This window comes from Sminthopsis crassicaudata, chromosome 1 (assembly GCF_048593235.1).
Source record: "Sminthopsis crassicaudata isolate SCR6 chromosome 1, ASM4859323v1, whole genome shotgun sequence".
Lineage (NCBI taxonomy): Eukaryota > Metazoa > Chordata > Mammalia > Dasyuromorphia > Dasyuridae > Sminthopsis > Sminthopsis crassicaudata.
The window spans coordinates 484,544,143-484,567,356 of record NC_133617.1 but is presented as its reverse complement, the minus strand read 5'-3'; the positions used below and the strand labels follow the sequence as shown (position 1 = coordinate 484,567,356).

General features: G+C 35.8%; 1 protein-coding gene across 1 annotated transcript in view; it reads right to left on the bottom strand.

The window, feature by feature from the left end:
* FOXK1 (forkhead box K1) overlaps nucleotides 1-22,773 on the bottom strand; it is a 112,746-nt gene extending 89,973 nt beyond the window's left edge. The window contains exon 1 of the mRNA XM_074281211.1: nucleotides 22,148-22,773. Within this exon, the coding sequence (XP_074137312.1) occupies nucleotides 22,148-22,758 (611 nt within the window). The 5' untranslated portion in view covers nucleotides 22,759-22,773. The remainder of the gene's footprint in view (nucleotides 1-22,147) is intronic.
* Nucleotides 22,774-23,214: the final 441 nt, after the last annotated feature.

The following is a 23,214-nucleotide window of genomic DNA, read 5'->3' as shown; positions in this document are numbered from 1 at the left end:
TCTAATATACATGGTTTTGTATTTATATTAGTAGTAGCAGCCCATCTTTCTATCTGTCAACACTTAAGAGGTCTTCCATGATGGTAGGAATAGCAATTTGGCACATTATTTACTGTGAGCTATCCAATTTCATTAGAAATAATATCTTAATTTCTACAAATCTACAAAATTTCCTCTTAAAGGAAAACCAATTAAGTATGGTATAACTTGAGAGCCATGCATATTTAGTATTGTCAGAAATATCCCTCTTACCTAAAGGAATCTGGAAAGCAAAACTTAAAATTTAAAGTCCAGAATTGGGCCAGAAGAAAAGAGGAAGCAAATTCCTGTTACTAACCTTGAAAGTTGATTTCATACTAAAATTTCCAAATTAGTGGCTATAACACACTCTTGAATAAAGTCTACCAACCATTTTAAAGAACTGCAAAATAATTTGTGAACACAAATTATAATGAGAAAAGTAGGTGTCCTGTTCAAATAGTGAGTGCTGTACTGCATCCACAAAATATAAAAAGACATACAGAGAAGGGTCCTCAGTACTTTGCATATCTATGGAGGATCACAAAACAAGGATTAAAATCATACAAGAAAAGCAAATGCAATAGGATTTGTTTTATTTTAAATGAAGTTTTACTGATGCCTTTTGTTTTGATTGGCTTGTTGTGATGGTTATTTTTAATTTTAGTCATTTTTGCTTTCAACCCATAAATGAACCCTCCCATATAATTAACAAAATCTCTCCCTAATTCTCTAAAGAAAATAAAGAGGTACATTTTCATCTCTTCTCTTGGGCTTTATCGGCATTACTTATCATTTGGTCTTTCAAATGCATTGTTTTGTTTTTTAAACTTTTAAAAAAATAGTATCTTTGTATTTTCAAAATAAATGCAAAGATAGTTTTCATCATTCACCCTTACAAAACCTTGTGTTCCAAATTTTTCTCCCTCCCTTCTCCAAACTCCTCTCCTAGACAGCAAGTAATCCAATATATGTTAAACAGGTGCAACTCTACCCTTTGACCCAGAAGTGTTACCACGTGGCTTATATCCCAAAAAGATCTTAAGGAAAGGGACGCACATGTGCAAAAATGTTTGTGGCAGCCCTTTTCGTGGTGGCTAGAAACTGGAAAATGAATGGATGTTCATTAACTGGAGAATGGTTGGGTAAATTGTGAGGTCTGGAGAGATGTGAATTGATGCTAAGTGAAATGAGCAGAACCAGGAGATCATTATACACGGCAACAACAACACTATACAATGGTCAATTCTGATAGACATGGCTCTCTTCAACAATGAAATGATTCAGACTAGTTCCAATTGTTCAGCAATGAAGAGAGCCATCTACATCCAGAGAGAGAACCTTGGGAACAGAGTGTGGACCACAACATAGCATTTCTACTCTTTCTGTTGTTGTTTGCTTTTGCATTTTTATTTTCCTTCTCAGGTTTTTTTCTTTCTAGATCTGATTTTTCTTGTGCAGCATCAGTTCATGTAAGTCTCTCCAGGCCTCTCTGAAATCATCCTGCTGGTCATTTCTTACAGAACAATAATATTCCATAATATTTATATACCACAATTTACTCAGCCATTCCCAAATCTATGGGCATCCACTCAGTTTCCATTTTCTAGCCTACAAAAAGGGCTGCCACAAACATTTTTACACATGTGGATCTCTTTCCCTCTTGTAAGATCCCTTTGGGATATAAGCCCAGTGGAAATACAGTTGGGTCAAAGAGTATGCAGTTTGATAACCTTTTGGGCATAGTTCCAACTTGCTCAAGAGCATGATAAAAGACAAAAATGATAAGAGATTTAACAGAAGCAGAAGAAATTAAGAAGAGGTAGCAAAAATACACAAAAGAACTATACAGGAAAGATCTTAACATCACCCATAACTTCTAGAACTAGACATCCTGGAGAATGAAGTCAAGTGGAAGGTAGGAAGCACTAGTAACAATAAGAATTTATTTACAATCCTAAAAGGTGATGGTGTTAAAGTGCTTCACTTAATATACGAGCAAATTTGGAAAATACAACAGTGGCCATTGGAGTGGAAAAAATCAGTTTATGTCCCAATTCTAAAGAAGAACACTACCAACAAAATGTTCAAATTATTGAACAATTATGCTCATTTCACATGCTAGAACGGTTATGCTTAAAAGTCTACAAAGTAGGCTTCAGCAATATATGAACTGAGAACTACCAGAAAAGGTTCTGGTTTCAGAGAGGCAAAGGAACGAGGGACCAAAGTGCCAACATTTGTTGGATTTTAGAGAAATCAAGGGAGTTCCAGAAAATGTATCTATTCCTGTTTCATTGACTATACTAAAGCTTTTGATTTGTGGATCACAGAGATGGGAGTACCAGATTATTTTATGTTTCTTTTGAGGAACCTATATGTGGGCCAAGAAACAAGTTAGAACTTAAACCAACTGGTTTAAGATTGGGAAAGTATTATGACAAGACTGTATACTGTCACTTTATTTATTTAACTTCTATTTAACTTACAAGTACATCATGCAATATGTCAGGTTGGATGAATCAGAAGCTAGAATTAAGGTTGTTAAGAGAAACATCAACAATCTCAGATATGCAGATGATACCACTTTGATGGAACAAAGTAAAGAAGAATTAAAAAGACTCTTGATGAGAGTGAAAAGGGTAAAAATTGGCTCAAAGCTTGACATTTAAAAATATCCTCTTAAAACTAGGAATCAGTATAAAGTTAAATGTGAATGGACAGAGTCCAAATACCAAAGAAATTGTAGGTCTTTAAACATAAAGATCTATCTGCCTAGAAAGTCACCAATGTAAAAAGCCCCAAATCTGGTAGTAAAATACCATAATCTCATTTTATGGCTTTGGCCTAGTCATCTTAACCTTTATTCTCAGTTGCTTTATTTGTAAAATAAATTATCTGAGCTACATCACAAAGATGCCATGAAGAATAGCCATTCTCATGCTTATAAACTCCTAACAGTGCCAAACTTTAATGAAGGTAATGACAGATTGTTATAATTATCTGTTATAAAAATATTTAAATATATGCCACTCAGAAATCAATTTTCATAAATCTCATTACATAATATTATAACAGACAACATATGTCTATTGCTTCATTCAAAAAGGAAAAAACATCTATTAAGAATCCTTTCAATATGGACCAAGAATGCCATATTATTTTAACTAGCATAAGAAGCAAAGAACCTAAGATCATTCAAATAGTTAGGAAGGATAGCAATCCATTAAAAATTTACCAGACCTAGTAATCCAAAAACAGAATCACAGAAATTCTGAATTATTCAAAGACTTTTCTCCATCTATTTTATTCTACCATACCACCACATGATGAGACATATTAAAATAAAAGATACACATGACATTAAGTTGTAGGTTCTTCATGGAAAAGTACCTTAGAGGATGGCATATAAATCATTAAGAACTACTTTATGACAGTGTGTAATGTGTCTGAAAAGGACTCTCAAAAAATATCCAAGTCAAGAATAGATAATTCCATATTCTATTAAAAATTTTAATGCTATTTTTTCCAGAACATTGTAAACATAATTAAAATTAAAATCAAATCATATCCTGCAGATAACTTTAAAGAAAGCTTCTACAATTCCTCTCTCAATAAAAAGGCTACATGCTTTAATTAAATTACAAAATTAATTTTTTATCACTAAAAACACAATCACAGACTACAGAACACAGACATACTGAGTCACCAAAGTAAATAATTTTTTATTTTTCAATCGTATTTTTCCCCAAATCCACATAAAGATAGTTTTCATCATTCATTTTTGTAACTTTGTGTTCCAAAATTTCTTCCCTACTTCCCTTACCCCACCCCAAGACAGCAAATAATCTGATATAGGTTAAAATATGTGCAATTCTTTTCATATGTCATGTTGTATCATAAAAATCAAATCAAAAGGGAAAAAATTATGAAAAAGAAAAACAAACAATACTCCCCCCCTAAAAGGTGAAAATACTATGCTTCAAATCCATGTTCAGTCTTCATAGTTCTATCTCTGGGGGCATGTTCCATCCCAAATCTTTTGGAAGTATTTTGAATCACAGCATTGTTGAGAAGAACTGAGCACATCACAAATGATCATAATCTTGTTGCTACTGTTTATAATCTCTTCGCTCTGCTTGTTTCACTCAGCATCAGTACATATAAGCCTTACCTGACTTTTCTGAAATAAGTCTATTCATTTTTAATAGAACAATAATACTCCATTACATTCATATACCAAAACTTACTCAGCCATTCCTCAAATGATCAGATCAAATCTTTTTTTTTATTTTTATTTTTTTGCAATGTGTAAGGCTTTCTTGAAATGGAAATTTATTATTTCATATTTTGAATCCTCTCATGTACTATGTACATAGTAATTTTTTTTCTTTTTCTATCATTTCTTCAAGTTTCAAATAAAATTTTTTGATTTTTTTTTTTACAAAAATTTTATGCATAGGTAATTTTTCAGCATTGACAATTGCAAAACCTTTTGCTCCAACTTTTCCCCTCTTTCCCCCCACTCCTTCCCCCAGATGGCAGGTTGACCAATACATGCTAAATATGTTAAAGTATAAATTAAATTATATATATATATATATATATACACGTGTCCAAACAGTTATTTTGCTGCACAAAAAGAATCGGACTTTGAAATAGTGTCCAATTAGCCTGTGAAGGTAATAAAAAATGCAGGCGGGCAAAAATAGAGGGATTGGGAATTCTATGTAGTGGTTCATAGTCAACAACTATGGTTGTATCAAATCATTTTTAGAGCTAGATCCTTACTATACATTTGAAAAGAGATTCATTAAAATGCTCTAAATCACTATTGATTAGAGAAATGCTGAGAGAAAAACTCTGAGGTACCACCTCATACCTCTCAGATAGGCTAAAGGATAATAATGAATGTTGGAGGGGATGTGAGAAAACTGGGACACTACTACCTACATTGTTGGTGGAATTATGAACGGATCTATCCATTCTGGAGAACAATTTGGAACTACATCCATAAAACTATGCATACTCTTTAACCCAGCAATGCCATTACTGGGTCTGTATCCCACAAAATCATAAAAGGGGGAAAAGGACCCACAAATTGCAAAAATGTAGCAATTTTTTTTTGTGTGATAGCAAAGAATTGGAAAATGAGTAGAAGTCTATCAATTGGGGGATGGCTGAACAAGTTGTGGTATATGAAGGTAATAGAAATATTATTGTTCTATAAAAAATGAAGAATAAACTGATTTTAGAAAACCCTGGACATGAACTGATGCTGAACAAAACAAGCAGAACCAGGAATGCATTGTACATAGTAATAGCAAGATTATGCAATGATCAACTATGAAATACTTGGTTCTCAGTAATTCTATGATCCAAGGCAATTCCAATATATTTTGGATAGAAAATTTCTGCATCTAGAAAAAGAACTAAGGAGACTGAATGTAAATCAACACATGCTATGTTCACTTCTTTTTTTTTTTTTAATCTGTCCTATCGTTTTTCCTTTTTGCTGATTTTTCTCTCCCAACGTGATTAATAAAGCAATATGTACAAAAAAAAAACAAAAAAAAATAAAAAAGGAAAGAAAAAGATTCATTTTCAGCCAACAAAACACTTAAATTACTTAGTTTATATGCTACTACCACAAATTTCCTCCATTTAATCAAGAGGATAGAGACTGTTTTTGCCTTTTTAACTCCACTGCTTAGCATAGTGCCTAGAATAGAATATGGTCCAGATAAATTCTTAGTAAATGCTTACTAATTGATTAATTAATCTCTTATTTTATCTTTGCAGGACCCTAGCAAGCACTAAGAATTTATAACAGGCCAATTCCTACTTAAAGATAATGACAAAGGTAGAGAAAGAGATTACTGACAGGATAAGTTAAGACCTAAAAAGATAATTTAAGAATTAATCAATTTTACAACATGGTAAAGCACTAGGAACATTTTGGAGTCAAAAGCCCTGAATTTGAATTCCTGCTCTACTATCTTGACCTTAAAGAAAAAAGATTCTTAACCTCCTTGGTACATAAAATGAAGGGGTTGGATTAGATATCCACTAAGTTCTCTTTCAGCCCTAAAATCATGATTCTATACTTCTTTAAATTTTTTTTATTCTATTGTACTAGAAACGCTAGCCTCGGCAATAAGAGCAGAGAAAGAGATTCAAGGAATTAGAGTAGGAAATGAGGAAATCAAATTATCACTCTTTGCAGATGACATGATGATATATTTAGAGAACCCCAAAGACTCTGATAAAAAGCCATTAGAAATAATTCAGAACTTTAGGAAAGTTGCAGGATACAAAATAAATCCACATAAATTCTCAGCATTTTTATACATTACCAACACAATCCAACAGCAAGAGATACAAAGAGAAATTCCATTCAAAATAACAGTTGATAGTATAAAATATTTGGAAATATATCTACCAAAGGAGAGTCAGGAATTATATGAGCAAAATTACAAATCACTTGCCACAAAAATAAAGTCAGATTTAAATAACTGGAAAGACATTCAGTGCTTATGGATAGGCCGAGCAAATATAATCAAGATGACAATACTCCCTAAACTAATCTATTTATTTATCAGACTCCCAAGAAACTATTTTAATGACCTAGAAAAAATAACAACAAAATTCATATGGAAGAACAAAAGGTCGAGAATTTCAAGGGAATTAATGAAAAAAAAAAAAAAAATCAAATGAAGGTGGCCTAGCTGTACCTGATCTAGAACTATATTATAAAGCAGCAGTTACCCAAACCATTGGCTAAGAAATAGACTAGTTGATCAGTGGAATAGTGCATAGATAGTGAATAAAAATAGCAAAATAGTATTTGACAAATCCAAAGATCCCAAATTTTGGGATAAGAACTCATTATTTGACAAAAACTGCTGGGAAAACTAGAAATTAGTATGGCAGAAATTAGACATGGACCCACATTTAACACCACATACTAAGATGAAATCAAAATGGGTCCAAGATTTAGGCATAAAGAACGAAATCATAAATAGATTAGAGGAACATAGGATAGTTAACCTCTCAGACTTGTGGAGGAGGAAGGAATTTGTGACCAAAGGAAAATTAGAGATCATTATTGATCACAAAATAGAAGATTTTTATTACATCGAATTAAAAAGCTTTTGTACAACCAAAACTAATGGAAACAAGATTAGAGGGGAAGTAACAAATTGGGAAAATATTTTTACAGTTAAAGGTTCTGATAAAGGCCTCATCTCCAAAATATACAGAGAATTGACTCTAATTTATAAGAAATAAAGCCATTCTCCAATTGATAAATGGTCAAAGGATATGAACAGACAATTCTCAGATAATGAAATTGAAACTATATCCACTCATATGAAAGTGTTCCAAATCTCTATTGATCAGAGAAATGCAAATTAAGACAACTCTGAGATACCACTACACACCTGTCAGATTGGTGAAGATGACAGGAACAAATAAGGATGAATGTTGGAAGGGAGGTGGGAAAACTGGGACACTGATGCATTGTTGGTGGAGTTGTGAAAGAATCCAACCATTCTGGAGAGCAATCTGGAATTATGCCCAAAACGTTATCAAAATGTGCATACCCTTTGATCCAGAAATGCTGCTATTGGGATTATATCCCAAAGAAATACTAAAGAGTGGAAAGGGACCTGTATGTGCCAAAATGTTTGTGGCAGCTCTTTTTGTTGTAGCTAGAAACTGGAAGATGAATGGATGTCCATCAGTTGGAGAATGGTTGGGTAAATTATGGTATATGAAGGTTATGGAATATTATTGCTCTGTAAGAAATGACCAGCAGGAGGAATACAGAGAGGCTTGGAGAGACTTACATCAACTGATGCTGAGTGAAATGAAAAGAACCAGAAGATCGCTGTATACTTCAATGCTGTATGAAGATGTATTTTGATGGAAGTGGATATCTTCAACATTAAGAAGATCCAATTCACTTCCAGTTGATCAATGATGGACAGAAATAACTAATTTCTTTTCTTTTTTTTTTAATTTAATTTTTATTTTATTTCATAATTATAACTTTTTTTTTAATAGTACATATGCATGGGTAATTTTTTACATTATCCCTTGCACTTACTTCTATTCAGATTTTTTCCCTTCCTCCTCCAACCCCCTCCCCCAGATGGCAAGCAGTCTTATACATGTTAATTATATTACAGTATATTCTAGATACAATATGTGTGTAGAACCGAATTTCTTTTGCACAGGAAGAATTGGATTCAGAAGGTAAAAATAACAGTTTACACTCATTTCCCAGTGTTCCTTTTCTGGATGTAGCTGATTCTGTCCATCATTAATCAATTGGAATTGGATTAGCTCTTCTCTATGTTGAAGATATCCACTTCCATCAGCATACATCCTCATACAGTATCATTGTTGAAGTGAATAATGATCTTCTGGTTCTGCTCGTTTCACTTAGCATCAGTTGATGTAAGTCTCTCTAAGCCTCTCTGTATTTCTCCTGTTGGTCATTTCTTACAGAACAATAATATTCTATAACATTCATATACCATAATTTACCCAACCATTCTCCAATTGATGGACATCCATTCATCTTCCAGCTTCTAGCCACTATGAAAAGGGCTGCCACAAACATTTTGGCACATACAGGTCCCTTTCCCTTCTTTAGTATCTCCTTGGGATATAAGCCCAGTAGTAGTATGGCTGGATCAAAGGGTATGCACATTTTGATAACTTTTTGGGCATAATTCCAGATTGCTCCCCAGAATGGTTGGATTCTTTCACAACTCCACCAACAATGCATCAGTGTCCCAGTTTTCCCACAGCCCCTCCAACATTCATCCTTATTTGTTCCTGTCATCTTAGCCAATCTGACAGGTGTGTAATGATACCTCAGAGTTGTCTTAATTTGCATTTCTCTGATCAATAGTGATTTGGAACACTTTCATATGAGTGGAAATAGTTTTAATTTCATCATCTGAAAATTGTCTGTTCATATCCTTTGACCATTTGTCAATTGGAGAATGGCTTGATTTCCTCTAAATTAAAGTCAATTCTCTGTATATTTTGGAGATGAGGCCTTTATCAGAACCTTTAACTGTAAAAATGTTTTCCCAATTTGTTACTTCCCTTCTAATCTTGTTTGCATTAGTTTTGTTTGTGCAGAAACTTTTTAATTTGATGTAATCAAAATTTTCTATTTTGTGATCAATAATGGTCTCTAGTTCTCCCTTGAACACAAACTCCTTCCTCCTCCACAAGTCTGAGAGGTAAACCATCCCATGTTCCTCCAATTTATTTATGATTTCATTCTTTATGCCTAAATCTTGGACCCATTTTGATCTTATCTTAGTATGTGGTGTTAAATGTGGGTCCATGCCTAGTTTCTGCCATACTAATTTCCAGCTTTCCCAGCAGTTTTTGTCAAATAATGGATTCTTATCCCAAAATTTGGGATCTTTGGGTTTGTCAAACACCAGATTGCTATTTTTATTCACTATCTTGCCCTGTGAACCTAACCTATGCCACTGATCAACTAGTCTATTTCTTAGCCAAAACCAAATGGTTTTGGTGACTGTTGCTTTATAATACAGTTCTAGATCAGGTACAGCTAGACCACCTTCACTTAATTTTTTTTCCATTACTTCCCTTGAAATTCTCGACCTTTTGTTGTTCCATATGAATTCTGTTGTTATTTTTTCTAGGTTATTTAAATAGTTTCTTGGAAGTCTGATTGGTATAGCACTAAATAAATAGATTAGTTTATGGGATGGTAAGCCCTTGATCTTTACTATAGTACAAATCTTGAACTATAGTACAAAGCAGTAATTGTTTAAAAAAATATATATACACACACACACACACACACACACACACACACACACACACATATTGGTACAGGATTAGAAAAAGAGAAGTTGATCAGTAGAAAGGATTAGATACAAAATATAATGGAATAAATGAGCAATGAAACATTGTATTTAATAAATCCAAAGATTCTACCTGCTAGAACAAGAACTTTAACAAAAACTGTTGCAAAAATAGAAAAGTGGAATGGTAGAACCTCGTATATAGATCAATACCTTATACTTTACATATACCATCAGAAACTCAAATGAGCCCATGATTAAGACATAAAGGGTAAAATCATAAGCAAATCAGTAGATCAGGAGAAATTACCTGTCATTATTACAAATAGAAGAGATCATGACAAAAAAAATGAGAGAATTTCACAATAAGTAAAATTATCTAGATTACATAAAAATTTTTAAAAATTCAACAAGAAATTACAAACAAGGAAAAAAAAATCTTTGTAGTAAGTTTTTATGATAAAAGGATTCACTTCTAACATTTACAGGGAACTAAGTCAAATTCATAAGAGTAAAAGCCATTCACCAATTGATAAATGATCAAAGGATATAAACATGCAATTTTTAGAGGGAAAAAATACAAGTTATCAATAGCCATATTTTAAAATATTCTAAATAATTAGTAATTAGAGAAATACCAACTCTGAGGTATCACCTTCAAGCTCATCAGACTGGCAAAGCTGACATAAAAGGAAAATGACAAATGCTGGAGAGGCTGTGGGAAACAGTATTTTAAATGCATTGTTCATGGAACTTTAACAGATCAAGATCTTTCTTGATGTAATGATTATAAATGATGTAATATTATAAATTATAAAGGGAAAAGTTCCAGAAAAATCTGGGAAGGCTTGCTCAAAAATGATGTGAAGTGAAATTAAGAGAACAATTTATATTGTAACTGCAATTCCAAAGAATTCATGATGAAACATACTAACTACCACCAGATAAAAAGGTGATAGACTCAAGAGTACAGATTTTTTTTTTTTGAGGGGATATAGTCAATAGAGAATGTTTCAGCATGACTAAATATGATTGTAAGGATTTTGTTTTTCTTGCCTTCTCAACAGATAAGGGAAGAAAAGAATTCAGAACTGAAAATAAAATAAAACCGAATTATTTTTGAAAGGTGGGGGTCAAGGGATTCAAGTTATTTCTAGGATTAGCCTCAAAAGATCCTAGACCAAACTCTGGATTTTTTTTCCCTCCATGACATTCCGGGCAAGCAGAAACAGGCAAATAAGCATTAAGCATTCAATTTGATACATAACAAGTATTATCCCCATTTTACAGATAAAATTATTTAGAATTATAAATATTAAGTGACTAGACAAAGATCACACAGCTAAGTGTTAAATCTGGGGAGTCTATCCCTCAATGAAGAGTTGGAACCCACTCTTCTGATTCCAGATCTAGTGCGCTTTTATGACATTACAGAGATAGGCATTGTAGTCATGAAGCTATGCTGTGTTAAGGAGCAGAAAGGAATACATAAGAAAGTCAATACATCAGACTGAACAGAAATGTTCACTTTCAAAGCAGAGGGATTTACTAACTATGGTGAAATTCTAAAGGAGGTACAGAGAAAAGTGGAGGAGAGAAATCCCAGCATGAAGATGAAGATATCTGCATAAGAATATCCACACAAAAGAAAACAAGGCAGTTTGACCTTTAGGAAGTAATTCCACCACTCCAAGTCTCAGTTATCTGAGGAAGTTTGGACTAACTAACCTCTAAGGTCCCTTTTAGCTCTAAAATTCTAAGAGTATGATATTTGTGTATTCATCTATATATACATGTGTGCACAATATGTACTAGATAAAATGAGGCAGAGTAAAAATATAGCTCATAATTTCAAGGAGTTTACCATATGGTGGGAGGTTGGGGGGGGGGGGAAAGCATACTTATATGAAACATAGCCTCCCTATCTCTTTCTAGGTGCCCTCTGTTGAAATAGTGTTGCTTATTCAAATCTTACTGATTCCTCAAGGCCTAGATCAAATGTCACCTTCTCTAAAAAATTTTCCCTAATTTATACTATTCCGCCCCCCAAGCTGAAAGCAATAATTCTTTGTCAGATCTCATAGTACTTTATGATAATCTTATGCACTTAATAACTTGTTTGTGCACTTCTCATATTTCTTCTACTATAACATTAAATTTCTTAAGAGCAATAAAACATCAAATATCTTTGTATCTTTTCTAGCACCCAACATAATACATATTACAGGTACTTGTTTATTAACTTAATAAAATATTTTTTTATTATGAGAGACTATACATACATCAAAGATTCAGACTGTAGACACAGATGCTGAGACAATCTTAAGCTTATCTAGGCTGGCCTCAGATAACAGTCATCAGCAGACCCACAATCTGAAGTGCTGTCAGCTTGTTAAAATCAGTAAGAATAAATGCTCTACTAGCATACCCTACCAAAACAAGGGATCAATTCCACAATACAGTGAGACATCAAAGAACTTTAGTGGAAGTAAATCTTACATGATTTTCATCTTTCTTCTAACTTTGTCAGTGTACATAGTTTTATTTTTATATAGTAATCATGTGTGTATATATTATGTCTTGCCTTTTTTCTTAATAATATTCCTCATATGCAGTTTCATATATCAATATAGTTCATAAGCCTATCTTTATTAACAAATTAATAAATATTATTTGTTAAGTTCTGGACCAGAAGTCTTCCTGCTCCTGCTTCCTCTCTCTGTTTCAGAGAAAGAAGTTCCCAGCTAACCTAGATGGACCTGATAAATTCCTGAAATTTAACTATAAACACTACTCTAGACAGCAATTCAATTATTAAATTACACATTTGGACTGGATGATCTCTACTGACCTTTTTGGCTCTAAAATCCTAAGAACATATAATTATTCAACTAGACCAAGACTACCTTTAGCTATAGTTTCATTTGCCCCAGCTGGGCAACATGCCACTTTCAGATTCATTTGTGAAGCCATCTTCTAAATGGTCCTTTCCATCAGCTTTGCAGGTAAAAATACTTATTGTATGTTGACAGATTACTCACCAGAAAGATTGAATAAATTTTCAGTTCCCTTGGAAATATGTTAACTGTACCTATTTCTCCCCAACCCTAATAAGTTTCATAATCTTCACTTTTACTAGTTTTATAGGCATGATCTTTGAAATTCTTTTGATTTTCATTTCTTTAATTACTAAGGAATGTGTATCAGTGTCTAAAAACTGCCAAGTAAGATAAAATGCTGTACTATTCTCTAATCCTTAACTTATTTTATCTAATTGTCCAGAATTCTAGCTTGTATTCAAGTCTCCGGCAAAGTCAGTCTTCAACCTCGGAGGTGGGCTTGAAGTCAAAACACCTCAGGCTATTTATCTCCCAGGAGCCAGAATGCAATCTACATTCTCTCAAACACAAACTGTTTATCAACAATAATGGGAAAGCCTCAGTTTTGTTTTCAATCTGCTGGCAATGCAAACTACTTTTTTTAGGAAGGGGGGGAGGGAAGATAAGGGGAAAGAAAAGGATAGACATCCTGTTTTTTGTTGCTCTGCAGACCAATCAGTACAATCAAAAGGTACAGTTCTCACTTTAAATAGGAGTAAAAACAGTTCTTCCCTCACCCTTCTCTTTTTCTGGCCAGAGCTGGTTATCTTGTATATAACTGTGAAGTTATAGTAAGGAATTCTGGGTATTCACTCGCAATGGTTTGAAATAGCTGCTTCAATTCTAAACTTTACCTTAAGGAATCTATTATCAGAATACAAGTTCTTGAATAGAATTTAAATGTTTTGAAAAGTTTTAAATTAATTTTATGACAGGATAAATGTGATCTCTGGCTGAGAGCTTAAGGAACTTGGGAAAGGATGTATTGGCAATACTGAAAGGAAACTTTTTTCATAATGGAAGATGAAACAGACATCTTGGGTTTAAGTTAGCAAGCAAAGTACCTATACTTTCTAGGTATGAAAGCAGTAGTTGCTAGCATCATAAATTTCAATCAGAAGAATTAAGTGGCACAGTGGATAGAACAGAAGATTTGAGTTCAAATATGATCTCCAATACATACTGGCTGTGTGGTCCTGGACAAGTGACTTAACTTATCTGCCTCAGCTTCCTCATCTATCAAATGGGGATAATAATAGCACCTCTCTTCCAGGGTGGTGGTGAAGATCAAATGAAAAAGTCACTGTCAAATGCTCAGTACAAAGCATGGTACACATTGTTGTTATTATCCAAACCCACCCTCTCATTATTATTGAGGAGGACACTGAAATGCAAGAGCTTAAATGATTGGCTTAAGGTCACTTCAGTACTAGCAGGTCCTCTTAACTCCAGATCCAGAATTATTTTTACACCTTCCGGATTATTCAGTGACTACACAATTCATACACCATGTCCTGACAATATAGACAAAACACAGGGGTCTTTTTCTTTAACTTTTCCTAATCTATTAATCCTATTATTTCTCTCCACTCTTTTGTACTCTTATTTCTGATACACTCACTTCCTTTCTCTGGCTTTAGAAAAAGAGAATTCTTTAAGGAAGAATGGACACAATCCGGTAGTCTTGTGGCCCTCCAATTCTCAGGTGTTGGCTTTTTTAGAGATAATCAGGCTATAATAAAAACTGGCTCATATCCCCCAACTCAAAAATTTGATTTGTACTGGAAAGTAAATGTAACAATATAAAATGGGAAATATTAACTGCACAACAATCAGTGTCCTTGGTAAGGTTACTCAAGAAAGAAGACAAGATTTTTAGTAAATCTGTGATTAAGCAAAGATTCAATTCAAAAACCTACATTTACTATCTTAAGGCATATCTTCATCAATTATAGTAGCCAGAATGAATATCAGAATTCATGTTAGTCCTTCTCCTTTATTTTACAAATGCAAAAATAGGCTCAAAGAGGTAATGTGACCTTTTGGGTTCACACAGCTCTTTAGTAACAGAACCACAACTGGAGCCTAAAGCATCTGACTTCCAAGTCAACACTTTTCTCATTATACCATGTTGTTTCTCACTCTATAGACATAAATCCTCTCTTTCTGCATTGAACTCCAATGGGTTTTCTGACATCAGTCCTACTACTGAGATAGCAAACTGGATGGTTAGGAGATAAAGCCTTCAAAACATACAATGATTTAACCCCCTCACATGGGTAGTTAGTAATACTTTTGTAGTCAAGAAATGACTATAAAATAATTTGTTTTTTTAAAGCTACTTACTAAATTTTACCAAATCATATCACAATATGCTAATCAGGCTAATTTCATAACAACAGATTAAGCTCATTTATTATTTAGTTATCCACAATTTAAAAGTAAAAAGATATCACCATATCATGATGCTTTTTTCCTCCGGAAGACTGAACAATATTTAGTAAAATACATATAACATTAAAGGGGGGAAATATTTTTTCTTCTGATTTTTTTGGGAGGAGGGGCAGGGAATGCTAATTTTTGAAAAGTTTATCAGGGGCAAGAAGAATAAGCAAGAACAACAGGTGCCCCAGTGAACATAATGGATCCCCCCACTTCCCAGAGTCAAGATGACCTGAAATCAAATCACTTCATCCTGTTTGTCTCTGTTTCATCATCTATAAAATGAGCTACAAAAGAAAACAACAAACTCCAGCACTTTGCCAAGACAACTCCAAAGAGGATCATGAAGAGTCAGAACATTTCAGGTTCGCAGTTAATACAATGAACCCATTTCTTCCTGACCCTAGGCCAACTCTGTAGATCATGTCATGCTGCCTTCTCTCTGAAAATTTTATTCAACATGAAAACCATAAAAATGCAATAAACAATTAAAACGCCATATTTATTCCTCATTTCCAAAGAAATTGTCTATCTCAGTTAATTTTTTCTGATGGTCAAAATATCCGCTTAAGTCATTCCATGTGTAAATAGTAAATGTAAATAGCACAAATGGAGCTACATAACACTGACTCCCACATCTAGCAATCTCAAAACACTTTACAAAAACTACTTCTCCAAGTTTGGCAACAGAGACAACTGAGTTTCAAGAATAAATATAATGCAAAATCAATTCTCAAAAATGCAAGCAATAATTAGTCCACATCATGGAAATAATTGTTAAGAGGGAACATCCAGGGTCTCTGCAATATAACTTGGAGATGGGGACGCATCCTCAGTCACTGAATATGATGAAAATGTTTTATGTGAGACCACAAAACCCCCAAAGTTTCTTCAACACCTCATCCAGATTATTTATAAAATACCCTTCTTCCTTCTGAATGTTTATTGGCTTGTTTTACTTTTTATAAATGGTGGAAAACATGTTTACAAATATCCTCTATTATTTATTAGCAAGAATACCTAGAACATAATTAGCATAACATTTAATAGACTAATCTACACAATTACCAAGGAAAGATAAAAGGACTCTTTATATTTTAGAAATCAGTCAATTGAGGCTAAAAGGATAATTGCAAATAGGTTCATGTTATCAACATTACAGTACAAAATGCAAAAGCTGTAATTTTCCTTGAACATTATTCAACAATTATTAAAAATAAGGATTTTCATATTCTGTTACATATCTGTGAAATAAATTTACATAATTTTTCTTCTATTATATTTTTACCAACCAACATTGCACCTTGTATATTAAAACTATGAAATCAAGAATGAGATTACTGTAAAAAAAAAATTCATAGGGGCAATGAGAACTAGCTTCCAAAATCTCATAAACTTTATTATAAGACTATTTTCAAAGAATTAAAAGTAAAGCATTTAGTATAACCTCATTTTAATATGAAATATTTTAAATTTAGATTATGGAAGTTAAACATTTTGATAATTTCAGTTGTCATTAATATGGCAAGTTTCCTAACATTCCAACTGTACAACTAATTACTTTATCTTCAAATCAAATTTAAAATCTTTTGCTGACACCATTTATCTAAGATCATTAAAAAATATTAAATATGACATTAGTAGCCCACATCATGTACTTAGCACCTACAAATCCTATTTCTCCCTTACCAATATGAAAAAGGCTTTCAAATATTTACTCTGAAGAAAATAGCACATGATCAATGACATGCACCTCATAAAGATGGAAAATATTCTTAAATTTTCATGGTTGTTTGGAAAGCCCAAAAACTTGAGATGAAGTAGGTAACAGAAAATGCTATAAATTTTTAGCATTATTTTTACTGTAATACCTTAATTTGCCATACTTTCCAAAGTTGTTGCTGCTGGAAGCTTTTAAAAACATTTTTTTTAGCACCATTTCGGTTTAACTTCCAGCATACAAGAAGAAAAAAAAAGTCTTTCAAACAGCAAGTAACTTACCAGAATGAAGACTTGATATTTCAAGGAAGCTCTACAATTAAGGTTTTTATTGTAGCTACATGCTGAAAACAAAAAACTCATCTCTCTGAGACAAACTGGCTTCTCTTCCTAAATTTCCAATCACCATCAATAACATTCTCTCCTGGTTCTTGAAACTTAAAATAATTTGATTCACAGTGCCACACAATCGTGGATCTGGTGCTGAAAGGACCTTAAGAGATCACCTAGTCCAATTCAGACTCTGCTTTAAAGTTGAACAAATTATGGTGCACAAAGAAAGGTTTTTTCCAAAGGTCACAAAGGTGATACACAGCAGAGTCACTGTTTATACCACCATCTCCCCATCCTTATGGCTGTCATTTGCTAATTTCCAAGTCATTTCCCCAATATTCTCAAAGACTTTGATTCTAGGCTGATGAGCTTCCTCTATTCTCTCTGCAAACCTAAAAGTGATTCACAAACCTAATGGACTATATAAATGTTAGCTATTACATTACTGTTAGCAATAATAATTATAATAACATTGAATCTTAGGATTTGCAGCCCATCACCTTTGTCCTGCACATCCTTAAAGACACAAAGTTTAATCAATTCATCCCTACCAAAAAAACTTTAAAATTCATTCCTGGAAAAAATTTCTATTTGCAATACCATGCACAAGTAGATTATTATAATAGTCACTAAATTATTATCCCTGCTTCTAATCTCTTACCCATTTTAATATGTACTAATAAATATTGCAAGATTTAATGCTGTTTTCATATCATTCAATATGCTATCATGATCCCCTATTGCTTATGTTATGAAATCCTCCTTTCTCAGTCTGACTGATACAATAAAGGCATTCCAACTCAGATTCAACCTCATCTTGCACAAAATCTACTTCGTTTTGATCCAATCTGACTTTAGTACTCCTGTTTGTTAATGATCCTCCTCCTGTATAAGTTCTATACTCTTCACCAATCTAAATTCTCCAAATCCTTCTCCTCCAGAAAGTCAGCCATGATTTTCCCTTCTTTGAATTTTTGTATTATTTGCCTATATCATGCTAGTACTTGGACAGATATATACATCTGTCAGAATAGTGAAAACAAAAAACACATGAGAAATCAGCTTTGGGATTTTAAACATTTTCCAGAAAACTTCAAATTCATTCAATCTGATTGTTATTTATTTGCTAATCTTCAAGTGATTCTTCATAATCTAAAGCAATAATCAATACCTGAATGTTCCTTTTAACTGTTAAACTGTATTCTGTTCACTTACACATAGTCAAATACTTTGATACAATATGATTCTTCTTTCTACAAATTGAAATTCATAGAATCTGCCATTCATGTGTCTTTCTGGTGAGTAATTAAATAAAATCAGTTGCACAGAATAGGATAAAATGATAGATCCACAAGCACCGGTACATATTTTATACAAAAGTAAAAGTTAAGTTCCAAGTTGTATATCTTTTGCCTCTTTCCTATAAGAAATCTAACATGAACAGAAACCAAAAATATATCAAAATATAAACATATCAGATCATATAAATCTATCAGAACATAGGGCTAGTCGAAGGCCCTGGAAGCCACTTAGTCCAACCTCTTCTTTTTTTTTCAGATACATCAGTGATTAAAAATAAAACAAATAACAGCACTTGCTAGTGGGTCCATTTCAGGAAACCAGACTGAAGCAATCACTTTTTCTCCAATATAAATGGTTAATATCTCACCTATATCTGTAGAGCCAAATGGAATACTAGAGAACTGATCAAATAACACTATGGCAACACTAAAAAAAACATTAAACAAGTCAATACTAGCTTACACAGTCTATTATTACACTCCTATCTTTAGTGATCTACTAGAGATTGTACATATTTGGTAAGTTCTGAATAGTGGTCAAATCCAATTATTGCAGTTACTATGACAATGAAAAGAAAAGATTTCCAAGCTCCAGGCAATGGTGCCCATGTATTGCAAACAATATTCAATAAGACAAAAGAATCTGGACAGTTTGCTGTAATGGAACTCAGGAGTCTAAGCACTGATGACAGAACTGTTCATCATTCATCAGCAAACGAGGGAACATATACTGAAAAAATACAGAAATAATAACTCTGAAACCTGAAAACTCAGATTACTGCCTTTAAAAAATCTGCTAAATTTTCCTTTTCTTCCTGAAGAAAATGGAAAATTAAAACTTAGATGTCCTGGAAAAAAAAGATTGGGATCCTTTCAATATCGATTTTCAGTTTCAAATACCGTGAAAGATTATAATACTTCATTTTGAATAACATTTCTGAGGCCCAAAATTTTAAAATGAAAAGATATAAAATTCAGCTGCTAAATAAATAGCTCCACTATCTTCCACACTACACCAGCAAAACAAGATTTTTGGTACCAGAAGAAATGAGTACCCTTTTCCCTCATGTGTTTGTTCTCTTTTATCAATTTTACTTTACTGACACCAAGAATATTGCTCAGAACCATTGCTGAAAAAAACTGGAAGCAGACAGGCACGTTGGACTAAAGTTTATAATTGCAACAGCAAATAAATAGATGATCTAATGTTTAATCCATCAAAAGTAACCATATTTATTTAGGAGATATCAAATAAAAATACAAGTCTTTGGAGGTACTCATATTTTTACATATATTTACAAAGCACCACACACCTAAAGACTTTTAAAAATAACAAATCTGGATCATGAAGTGAGTAATGAAAGGAAACACAAGTGTAACTCTTTTCTTTTGAGTTACAGAAACAATATATGACAATTTTACCTTAAAGTTTCATTTAAGACTCAGTACAGAGAGGAGGCATGTTTTAGAAACAGTATTAGACCTTAAGTCAGAAAGACCTGTGTTCAAATTCTGCTTTCACTTGCCATGGTGTCAGTTCCTAAATATATCACTATAAACATGTCACTTAAACTAAGTCTCAGTTTTTTCATCTCTAAAATGTCTAACACTTTCTGGTGCTTACTTCAGACAGTTCAGATAGTACTATGTAAAATGTCTACAAACTTTAAAATGCTTCAATAATATGTAAGCCACCTGCAGGAAGAAGTATATTTGTTTCATGACTAAGGTAAGAAACCCTAAAAAAAAAAAACAAGATTGTTAATTGAAAGCACTTAAAAACACAAATTACAAAGTTGTCTTAGCAAAAATATATCTCATATAGAAATGCAAGGGAAGATGAACAATTGTTGGAATGGGACAATTCACAAAAAAAATTAAAAGCAAATTATATGTCATGAAGAAGCTTCATAGCCTGCAGCAGGGGTATTTATCTAAAAAGATAATATAGAAAAATAAAGCATATGATAAGGCTATTTTATTTTTCAAGATTTCTCAATTTTGTGACGTTAAGTTCCTTCCCTAAACCCTAAGGAAAACAAAAGCATGTTTTCTTAATAGTCATAAGTAGAGGTGACAGTAGCAGCTCTTTCTAGATATTTGAAAATCAATAGCCTAAGAAATTAGAAATCAAATTTATATAAACAAACTAGAAAGCCTTAGGGCTAAGAGAACAGAAAAACCCTGAGCCAAAGGAACTTACAACAACAACAACAAAACTTACAAAAAAGAAAGATTAGATAGTTAAAAGACAACTTTTTAAAACAGGATAAACCCCAGCGGGGAAAAGCGGAATGTTTTAAGTTATTACTTTAAAAATATTTTACTGTCAAGAAAGCAAAGCTCTCTTGGGCCATGCTTCTAGAGTTGTAGTAAGTAATTGAATACTTAACTATAGATAACAAAAGGTAACTTACACAGAAAGCAAAGTGGGCTGGGGGTGTCTAAAGAACACAAGAAATACACTAACTAGTATCCTCCTGAAAACTTCCTCACTGACTCTTTGCCAAGCAGGGATGGACTGACAGCCACGACTATGCCTTTTCTGGGACAGAATTTGAAATGAAAGATCTCTTGCATGCCTGGGCCTAGCAGCCCAGCTATTTCCTCCTTCCTGACAGGAGGGTTAATAACTGTTGTCGCTCTATGAGGCTTTTCATGAACACTTTGTAACTACAATTTAATTAAGCCTAATATCCCTTTGCGGTGTGGAGGCCGGTATTATTTTTATTATAGCCATTTTAAAGGTACATAAATTGAGTTACAGCAAGCACTTCCTATGCTAGCTGCCACTAACCTCCCTTTCCTCCCCAAGGATGTGAAAGCAATATGCCTCTCCAGGTTCTCCGACTTGCCTCCCTCTCTCTCTCCCTGGAGCCAAAGCGCTTACTCGGCCTTAGGTCCCTACCCAACAGGTAGCACAACACTCCCTTACCCATAACTATCCCCCACAGCTAACAGAGTCTTCGGGGACGTTCTCTTCCACCTCCTAAGAATTCAGCCTCCTAGGCAGGTTAACACCCTCCTCCCCTGGGAATGGAACTCTCTCAATCTTTCCAGAAAGAAGCTGCACCCTTCCCTACCAGCTACTCTCAGGATCCAATAGACAGCTCTCTTTTCCTGGAAAAACCATGACATATTTCCCTCCAGGCCCCCTGGGGCTGAGACTGACATTACCCAGCCTTCCACCCCCACCTTCTAGACTGACATTACCTTCCCAACCAAGAGAGGTGATGTTTCATCTGCCCAAAGCAGCCTCCGCGTGGAGGGAAAACTGTGTGTGTATGTATGTACGTGTGTGTGTGTGTGTGTGTGTGTGTGTGTGTGTGTGTGTGTGTGTGTGTGTGTACGAGGGAGGAAGGAGGAAGAGGAAGGTCAACAGCCACGTTTCACACCCCACGCCGGGCTCAACCCCTACCCCGCTGCTCCCGGGCCTCCCCGCCCCCAAACGTGTGTATGTGTGTGTATGTGTGTTGGGGGGGTTCCCATGGATGCTGGGGGCGTGGGAGCCCCTGCTCGCCCAGCCTGGCGTAGGGGAGGGGGCAGTCCCCGGGCCCCTCCCGCGATGTCCCGGGCACCGGTTCCTACTCACTGCTTGGGGAGCTGCAGGGCCGGGGCGCCCCTTCGCTGAAAGGCCCCGTCCACGAAGACGCCGTTCTTGCCGAGGCAGCGCAGGTAGAAGTGCGGCTCCTGGAAGCTGAGCTGCAGGTGGCGGCGGGAGATGAAGCTCGAGTGGCCCATATTGAGGTCCACGGAGCCCTGCGACGAGTTGCGGCCGATGGTGACGGCGGGCTGCCGCATGAGGAACTCGAACTCGCGGCCCTCCAGCCGGGCCAGGGCCGGCCCGGGGCTCTGCCGCACCGAGGCCGCCGCCGCCGCCGCCGCCGCCGCCGCCGCCGCTCCCCCGGAGGCCGGGCCGCCCGGGGCAACCCCCAGGCCCGCAGGCGGCGGCGGCGGCGGCAGCGGCAGCGGCAGCGGTGGGGGCGCCGGCTGTTGGGGCGCCGCCGGGGGAGCGGCGGACGCCGGCGGCGGCGGCGGCGGCGGCGGAGGCGGAGGCGGCTGGGGCTGAGGCGGCAGCGAAGGCGCCGGCGCCGCGGGGAAAGCGGCGGCCGCAGCGGCCGCGGCGCACAGCACCGGGCTGCAGGGCGCCGAGCGCAGTGCCAGCAGGGCCCGGGCGCCCGTGTCCTCCCCGACTTCAGCCATGTTCGGAGCTGCGCGGATCGGCCCCAGGCGGCGGCTCGGGTGGAGGGGAGGGGGAGGGGTAGGCAGTGGAGGGAGGGAGGGAAAGAGAGAGACACAGAGAGGAAAGGCCGGGCCGGGCCGGGCCGGGTGGGGGAGGAGGCAAGCGTAGAAACCCGGAGCGGATCGCACTGGCTCACGGAACGGAGCCACGCCGAGCCCAGCCGCACAGCCTCCGTGGCCTAAGCTCCGCCCCGCCTCGCCTCTCCTAACCTTTCTGGGCCAAGCTAGTTGGGGGAACCGTGGTACCCCGGGCTGGGGTTCCCTGTGGGGCTTGTGAGGCGGTCTCGGGCATTGGAGGACGGAGATGCGGACCGTCCGGCCTCGGCATGCAATCGTCACCAGCCCTACTCCGGTTTCAGTAGTCCACGCGGGACAACCATGCTGGGCTGAGCTGCGGAGGAAAGGAGTACGCGTGCC